Here is a 9,488-nt window from a genome sequence, read left to right on the forward strand (position 1 = left end):
TTTCCCTTTTTCCTTAGTAACATAACCTGGATGTCATGCCAGATGGCAGTATGCCTGGCTAAGACTATATATACTTCCAACCTCCTCTTGCAGCTAAGTGTGGCCATGAAACCAAATTCTGGCCAATAATATGAAAGGGGAATTGTTGTGCAAAATCCCCAGGGAGGCTGCTTGAAGGGAGGTGCCTCAGGGGAAAACAGACCCTTATCCATTGCCCCCTTCCTCCTTCCTGCTGCCTGGAATGCAGATGTGATGGCTAGAGCTCCAGCAGCCATATTGGGCCATGACACCTTGAAGTTGGAAGTCACACAATAGGATGATGGAGCATGAATATAGGAGGCGCTTGGGTCCCTGATGTCCATCATAAGGGCCCTGGATTGCCTACCTCTGGCCTCTTTTAGCACGGGAGAAAAATTATCTTGTTTAAGTCACTATTATTTTATGTATTTTACATAGCCAAAGCTAATCCTCACGGATATACCTGGTTGGCTGCCTCTGACCTTCACTGCCTTCCCTAGAGAATTTTCAAAACCAAGAATACACAGGTTCTGTACAGATGTGTAAAAGTTTAGGAGTGAAAGTAAAAAGGTGGAAGAAACAAGCACAAAAGTAAACACTAAACTTCAGGGCAGAGAGACCAAAGTTAATGATGAGGACATAGGAATAGGAGAAATACCAACGATTTTTTTTTTTTTTAAAGATTTTATTTATTTACTTGACAGAGTGAGAGAGAACAAGCAGGGGGAGCAGCAGACTCCCTGCTGACTAGGGAGCCCAATGCAGGGCTCGATCCCAGGACCCCGGGATCATGACCTGAACCAAAGGCAGATGTTTAACCGACTGAGCCACCCAGGCGCCCCTACCAATGATTTTAGGGCAAGGATCTACTAAGGTTGACCAGCATATTGTACAGCTTGAATGTGATCTTTGTTTACTGATATTGGCTTTAAAAAAGTGAATTTATTCAGGAGCTCCTGGCTGGTTCAATGGGTGGAGCATGCAACTCGATCTCGGGGTTGTTAAGTTCAAGCCCCACACCGGGTGTAGAGATTACTTAAAAATAAAATCTTTAGGGGGACCTGGGTGGCTCAGTTGGTTAAGCGTCTGACTTCAGCTCAGGTCATGACCACAGGGTGCTGGGATCAAGCCCCACGTCGAGCAGGGAGCCTGCTTCTCCCTCTCCCTGTCAGTCCTCCTGCTTGTTCTCTCTCAAATAAATAAAATCTTTTAAGAAAAATAAAAATAAAATCTTTAAAAAACAATTTAAAAAGTGAATTTATTCAACAAATGGTGCTGGGACGACTGGACATCCACATGCAAAAGAATAAACACCCACCTTTTCCTCACCTACACACAAAAATTAATTTAAAATGGATCACTGGGGCGCCTGGGTGGCTCAATCAGTTAAGCATCCAACTCTTGGTCTGAGCTCAGGTCATGATCTCAGGGTCATGGGATCGAGCCCGACGTCAGGCTCCATGCTCAGTACAGAGGCTGTTTGAGATTCTCTCTCTCTCTGCTCCTCCTACCCCCAATAAAATAAATAAAATCTTAAAATATAATGGATCATAGGGGCGCCTGGGTGGCTCAGTCGTTAAGCGTCTGCCTTCAGCTCAGGTCGTGATCCAGGGTCCTGGGATCGAGCCCCGCATCGGGCTCCCTGCTCAGCGGGAAGCCTGCTTCTCCCTCTCCCACTCCCCCTGCTTGTGTTCCCTCTCTCACTGTGTCTCTTTGTCAAATAAATAAAATCTTTAAAAATAAATAAATAAATAAATATAATGGATCATAGGCCAGGGTGCCTGGCTGGCTTAGTCGGTAGAGCATGTGACTCTTGATCTCGGGGTTGTGAGTTCAAGCCCCACGCTGGGTGTGGAGATTAGTTTAAAAAGAAAATCCTTAAAATGGATCACAGACCTAAATTAAAGTGTTCAAACTCTTTTCTTTTTGGCTTGGTTCCCATGTTTTTTTCAACTCATACAAAATATTCCAGATTAATGAGTTTTAAGCCTCATCTTCCTCCACTTCCTCATCCTGGTTAATCTGGAAGTAACTCGATTTGTAAGTTTCTTTGCTATTAGCAACCATGAGCAACATAGATTATTCTTCTTCAAATATTTTTTGGTGAGTTTTCTCAAATACCTTTTGGAAAAAGGCACCTTAGGGGTACGTGGGTGGCACAGTTGGTTAAGCATCTGACTCTTGGTTTCAGCTCAAGTCATGATCTCATGGGTCCTGTGATCACACCCCACATGGAGCCCCAAGGCCAGTTCTGAGCTCCGTGGGGAGTCTGCTTGAGATTCTCTCCCTCTGCTATTCCCCCTACTTTCATGTGCACTCTCTCAAATAAGTAAATCAATCTTTAAAATAAAATTTTTAGGGGCGCCTGGGTGGCTCAGTTGTTAAATGTCTGCTTTTGGCTCAGGTCATGATCCCAGGGACCTGGGATCGAGCCCCACATAGGGTTCCCTGCTCAGCGGGAAGCCTGCTTCTCCCTCTCCCACTCCCCCTGCTTGTGTTCCCTCTCTCACTCTCTGTCAAATAAACTCTTTAAAAAAATAATAAATGAGATAAAACCTTTAAAAAATATATTTAAGGGGCACCTGGGTGGCTCAGTCAGTAAGTGTCTGCCTTCAGCTCAGGTCATGATCCCAGGGTCCTGGAATCCAGCCCTATGTGGGGCTCCCTGCTCAGCAGGAGTCTGCTTCTCCTTCTCCCTCTGCTGTTCTCTCTTTCAAATGATCTCTCTCTGTGTCGAATAAATAAAACTTTTAAGTACATATATACATACATACATACACAGACACCCACACACATATGTATATATATAAAATGTAGTACATCGGGGTGCCTGGCTGACACAGTTGGTGAGCATCTGACTCTTGCTTTCAGCTCAAGTCATGATCTCAGCATCATGAGATCGAGCCCCATTGTCAGGCTCTGTGCTGAGTGTGGAGTGTGCTTGAGATTCTCCCTCTTTCTTTTTCTCTCTCCCTCTCCACCGCCCCACTCCCCTGCTCACATGCTCTCTCAAAATTAAATAAAATGTAGTACATCCTTACAATGGAATACTACTCAGAAGCTCATAGGAAGGAACTATGGATGTTGCTGCAACATGGGGAAACCTTGAACATGTCACTGTATGTTTAAGAAGCCAGACACAAAAGGTCACATGCTGAATGATTCCACTTCCAGCCAATGCCCAGAGTAGGCAAACCTAGAGACAGAAAATAGATTGGTAGTTGCCAGGGGCTGGGGGGTGGGGGTAGGAATTAATCACTGGTAAAGAGATTTGGGGGGGTGATGACTAATGTCATAAAACTAGTTGGTGTGATGGTCGCATGATTTTGTAACTATACTAAAAAATAATGGATTTTATACACTTAAATGGGTGAAGTTTATACTACTTAAAAAAAAAAAAGGCAGAACAAGGGCTCCATCGGAAAGTGGGGGACACACGCTTCCTGGACCAGGAGTCAGGGTACCTGGGCACTCACCCCACCCTGCCATGTGGCTCCCTTGGTCACTTAGGTTCTCTGTATTTCTGTTCCCCCAACACACACGCACATCCCAGTGGTAATCCCAGAGCACAGTTCCTGAGAGCCTACGATGTGCCGGGCACGATTCTGAACCATTTACGCGCAGCATTGCATGGACTCTCCCAGACCTGAGGAGGGCGTAGTATTTCACAGCCAAGTCTAGAGAGCTGAAGCAGCTTGCTGACGGTTAAACAGCTGGTAACAAATGCATGGGACACACCCACTGGGTCATTTCTCCCAAGGGAGCCCCCCCTGCAGCTCCAGTGCTCAGGTTCCGTATTTGGCGGAACATGTCAATTCACACTTCAAAAACTTCTCTCCTCAAACCTTTAGATCGCCAGAAATTGTCTATGTTCATGCCAATTCTTTTTTAGTATGTGTCCAAAATGCAAATATGTAATTTATGGATCACTTGTCATGGTCTAAACATCCTCATTTTGAATCTGCCCTCAGCCTTTTATAAAAATGAGCTGCCAGAGAGGTTTCTCAGAGAGGGGCTGGCTGATGTTCTGCACTTGATCTTAGCCAAAAGGCCGAGAAGCGATGGGGCTGGCTGATGTTCTGTGTCTGCCATACTGAAAAATATTTTGGAACCCTCAGTAGTACCCCTGACCCTTCCTCATACGACAGAACCTGAGCAGAAAGCTCTTCTTGTTCCCTCCGAATATACCTGTGCCCTGCCGATCTCCGGATCACCAGATAGGCGTCAACCGCATAGCAAAACAGCCACCAGAAGCAGGCGCTATACAACAGCTGGATCCACATCTGTAATCAGGAAGAGCCTGGCATCAAAGCTCCTGGAAACAGGCAGCAGATTGCCCCACCCGTGAAATGAGCTGGCAGATGCCTCTTTCCTGTGACGTCAGGAAGCAGGACATGAAAGCCGTCCGGAGACGCGCGGACGGTCTGGGAACGCAAGGGTGGGATGCGGCCCAGGGCGGGGTGTCCCTTGGTGCTCCATCTGCTCAGGGGTGGGGGGAGACTGCACTGGCCAGCCCTGCCCTCCAGTACTCTCAAAGGCATGGAAGATGAAGGCCTCAGATGTGAGGCCTAAACTGGCGTGAGGGCTCACGGCGCCTGTGAAGGAGCAGCTCTTTGCTGAGAATGAGGGAGTACGGGGCAGGAAAGTGCTTCCCAGAAGCGGGGCAGGAAGGGGCTCGGTATGTTATGGGCAGCACGAGACTGGTGTGCCTCCAGGGGTGGTCTGGGAAGCAGTGTGGGCAGAAGGGAGAGAAGCGGAGAATTGTGCTACGGCGTGGTACACAGAAGTATAGATACGTCTATTTCAATGCAGAGTTCCTCAAGCAGAATACATCCAATCAATCACTTTCTTCTTTCTTTTTCTTTCTGGCCAGCTGGTTTTAGCTGCAGCTCAATCTAAGGTCATAAGGATGGTCTATGTGTGCTCAGAAGTGGGGGCAGGAAGAACCACAATACAGCAGTGGTTGGTTCTCAAACCTCCGTGGGAGTCAGGAGCCCCTGCATTTGTTACTTCGCAGACCGACCCGACCCCCCAAGGTTCCTGATCAGCAGGCTCTGAGGATTTGCATTTCTGACAAACCCCAGTGGGCTGAGACCACGCTTTGAGGACCGCAGCCTAAGAGGAGCACAGGGGGGAGAAGAGGGTGAGCAAAAGCCAGATGTACTTACCGCACTCCCCACACAGTACGCAGCAGGCCAAATGTCTGTCCCGTTCACGGCGGCGGGGTTGTCAACGAAATGTGGGAATCCTAGCCACACCGCAGACCGGAATACAATTCCTAAGAGAGAATTAGAGGATACAGTCATCCCGCGGGGGATGCATTCCAAGACCCCCAGTGGATGTGGAAACTGCAGACTGTACTGAATCTATGTTTTTTTCCCTTACGTGCGTTCCTGGGACAAAGCTTAGTTTATAAATTAGGCACAGTAAGAGATTAACAACTAATAATGAAATAGAACAGTTATAACAATAGACGGTCATGGAAGTCGTGTGAGTGTGGTCTCTCTCCAAACGTGTTACTCTACTCTCCTCACCCTTCTCGTGGTGGTGTGAGAGGATAAGGTGCCTGCGTGATGAGATGATGCGGGCATCGTGATGTAACGTGAGGCTGCCAGGACCTTCGGCCGGCACCCGGGAAGGAGGAGCACCTGTTTCCGGACCACAGAGCGCGGGGGGGTGGGGGTCGGATGGGAGGGGACACAGAACCCGCAGAAAGCCAAACTGTGGCTGAGGGTGAACTACCGTGCTTTGTAAAGGTCCTAACTCACATCTAAAGCTGACTTGGTGCTCTCTAAAGTAGATGGATGTAAGGATAAATACCTGAGAAGGGGCAGAGAAAGAAATGAGGGAGGAAAGAAACACACACTTGGGTGTGTACAGAGAGAGAAACAAAGGAGATCCAGGCAGTAATTATTTCGGTCACAAAGCAAGCCCAGGCACTTTGATTTCGACTTAAACCATCATTAGCCGCAGTCCTATCCCTAATGTGTTCTTTGTTTACTCGATATGAAGCAACTATGTGATTAAAAATCTGTATTTCTGGCTATTTTTTTAATGTCCGTATTAAATATTCCTCACAGAAAAAAATGACTGAAAAAGCATGATTCTGAAATGTAAAAAGATAATTCTTTCATTCTCTGAAAAAAAAATGCATTTAAGATTTTCACGAATTAGCTCTCGGCAATTTGCTCTTGACATTTATTATTTGTAAGTTTTCTTTGCTACTAGACCCAAATTTCTAATTCTCCTCAAAACAGTATACATCCTTAAGGTACATATGAAAACTGCTTGTTAGGTAATGTGATATGCTTTGTCTAAGCGTATGCTATGTAAAACGATACTAAAGAGTAACTGTAAACAGTATAAAGTTATATACTATGTACTCATGTAAACTAATATAGTGTGTAATACACTATTAAATATACAATGCATGATACACTACTAGACACTGTAATAAACCACCAAACTGACACTGCATACTCTACTACCAAATATATACTGTATAATGCATCGCCAAATACCAGGGCGCCTGGGTAACTCGGTTGAGTATCTGCCTTCAGCTCAGGTCATGAACCCAGGGTCCTGGGATCGAGCCCCGCACTGGGCTCCCTGCTCAGCAGGGATTCTGCTTCTCCCTCTTGCTCTGCCCCTCCCCCTTGCTTGTGCTTTCTCTCAAATAAAATCTTTTAAAAAAATACACTCTAGTGTGCGATATATTACCAAATATACATTATGTAATACAATACCAAATTTATATTATGCAACATACCATTAAAGAGGAACTATGGACACTAAAAAAGATATTCTTCTCATTATCAAGCACTGCTCACAAAAATGCTTTTCTTCTGTAGAATGCTTTATCATTTTCAGCATCTAGCACTCCTCTGAGCTCAATAAACGCCCTACATATTTTTGTATTGATATGAGCTGATGAATGTCAACTTATTGTGGTAAACATTTCACAAGATGTGTATGTTAAGTCATTATGCTGTAGATCTTAAATTGTTACTGTGCCGTATGTCAATTATAACTCAATAAAACTGAAGGAAAAAAAAAACCTCTGCCCCATGAGGTAGGCATCTTAAGGATTTATTTTTCAGTGAGGTGTCAGTCACCAAGCCTTCCCCTTAATTCTGCCTCTGCTCATTTGTTAACATCATGCATCTCCCTTCCCAAACCAAGAGTGTATACAAATATTATTCCACCTATCCTCAAAAGATATTTAGGTGTATCTTTATTTCCAGATATTCAAGTTACAGAAACTAAACTGCTATTAAGATGTTTTTCCAGGGGTGCCTGGGTGGCTCAGTTGGAAGAGTATGCAACTCTTATCTTGGGGTTGTGGGTTTGAGCCCTATGTGGGGTGTAGAGATTACTTAAAAAAAAAAAAAAAAGATGCTTTCCCAAAATATTTTAGCAGAATCAGGAAGAAAACCAATTTCTGATTTAATTAACCAGCACCAAGATGATTTTATCCCTAATACAAAGGAAGTACTTCTTCCTATCTGACTCCTCGGGTCTGAGAAAGTGACCAGAGGTTCCGCAGCATTTACCCGAAGTAAAAAAGGTCCTTGAGGGTCTCCAATCACAAGCGCACGGACCGGGAGAACGGGGCCCTGAGACACAGTCACCTGTAGCTCTACCTGCTTGAGGTGCGGTAGGAACTGTTGCCATCCCCTCAGGGCCCAGCTCCAGTACCATCAACAGCCCTTGCTTCAAAAGCAAAACGACTGAAAAGTACAATTCCGAAACGGTTAGCACCTGTCAGCCAAATGCAGAGTGTGGACTGTATCTGGATGCTGATTCAAACCAACCAACTGTAAAACAGCATTTATGACACAACCGAACATACAGCAATGACATTAAAGGACTGATTTTCATTATTTTAAGGTGATAATACTAATGTGATATATATATATATACACACACACCCACATATATGTATTTCTTTTTTTATAAAGATTTTTTTTTTTAAAGATTTTATTTATTTATTTGACAGACAGCAAGAGAGGGAACACAAGCAGGGGGAGTGGGAGAGGGAGAAGCAGGCTTCCCGCGGAGCAGGGAGCCCGATGTGGGGCTCGATCCCAGGACCCTGAGATCATGACCTGAGCCGAAGGCAGACGCTTAACAACTGAGCCACCCAGGCGCCCCTGTGTACTTAATTCTTATCTTCTAGAGCTATATACTGAGATCTGTATGGATGAAGTATATACATTCTGGGATTTGCTTCAGATTAATCCAGTGGAGAGTGTGATACGAGGATGGAGTGTAGACAAAGCAAGGTCATGGGCCCAGGGGTTCATTATACAGTCTGTGTGATTTGTATATGTTAGAAATTCTCCAAAATAAAACCTTAAACAAATGGTCAGCACTATCTAGCTTAGAGGTCTGTAAAAAGTGCCATGCATGTTTAAAGCAGGGGTGGCAAAGTTTCTGTAAAGGGCTAGACAGAAAGTATTTTAGGCTTTATGGGCCCTAATTTCTCTGCCAACATCCACCTCTGTCCTTATCACAGCAGGAGAGAATGCACAGGCGTGGCTGCGTTCCCATAAAACTGTACTGAAGGATACGGACATTTAAATTTCATGGTATAGTCATATGCCTGGAAATATTTTTCTTTTGATTGAAAACAACAACAAAACTTTTGGGCCACAGAAAGGGCTGGCAGGCAGGATTTGGCGTGGGGGCTCCAGTTTGGCCACCTGTGGCATAAAACCCAAACCTGACAAAATATACGTATTGACATATATTACAGATAAATACATCAAGTTTTCTTCCTGATTCTGCTAAATCATTTTGGAAATGATTTTGTGTGTGTGTATACACAAAATACTGCTAAGTCTCTCGCGGGCAGAATAATTATGGCTCCCTTAGAGTATCTGGCTTTTGCTTAAGTGCCCCGTCTAAAATTTCCTTAGTAAGTTTGCAGTAACAAACATTAGAAACTGGTTTTTTCCTTCAACAAATGTTCCCCGGGCGCAATTTTTACTGCCTATCCTGTTTTGCTGAGTCCCCCCGGCCGTCCCGTCCGGTCCCTGGGGACCCGCCTCCGGTTTCGTCCTCTCCGCTACGGGTCTGCAGACACCCCGCCCAACCCCGCGAGCCATGCTCCCTCACCGGGGCACCGAGCAGGTCCCAACCCGCGGGCCGCGCGCGCTCACCGGGCCACCGAGCAGGTCGCAACCCGCGAGCCATGCTCCCTCACCGGAGCACCGAGCAGGTCCCAACCCGCGGGCCGCGCGCGCTCACCCGGGCACGGAGCAGGTCGCAACCCGCGGGCCGCGCGCGCTCACCGGGCCACCGAGCAGGTCCCAACCCGCGGGCCGCGCGCGCTCACCCGGGCACGGAGCAGGTCGCAACCCGCGGGCCGCGCGCGCTCACCGGGCCACCGAGCAGGTCCCAACCCGCGGGCCGCGCGCCCTCACCGGGGCACCGAGCAGGTCGCAACCCGCGGGCCGCGCGCGCTC

At 46.4% G+C, this 9,488-nt stretch overlaps 1 protein-coding gene across 1 annotated transcript in view; it reads right to left on the reverse strand.

The window, feature by feature from the left end:
* GPR143 (G protein-coupled receptor 143) overlaps positions 1-9,488 on the reverse strand; it is a 37,509-nt gene that overhangs the window by 27,195 nt on the left and 826 nt on the right. Inside the window, 2 exon segments of the mRNA XM_035029614.1 lie at positions 4,207-4,301; positions 5,187-5,296. Of these exon segments, the coding sequence (XP_034885505.1) occupies positions 4,207-4,301; positions 5,187-5,296 (205 nt within the window).

This window comes from Mirounga leonina, unplaced genomic scaffold (genome assembly GCF_011800145.1).
Source record: "Mirounga leonina isolate KUSES-001 unplaced genomic scaffold, KU_Mleo_1.0 Mir_268, whole genome shotgun sequence".
NCBI classification, from domain to species: Eukaryota; Metazoa; Chordata; class Mammalia; order Carnivora; family Phocidae; genus Mirounga; species Mirounga leonina.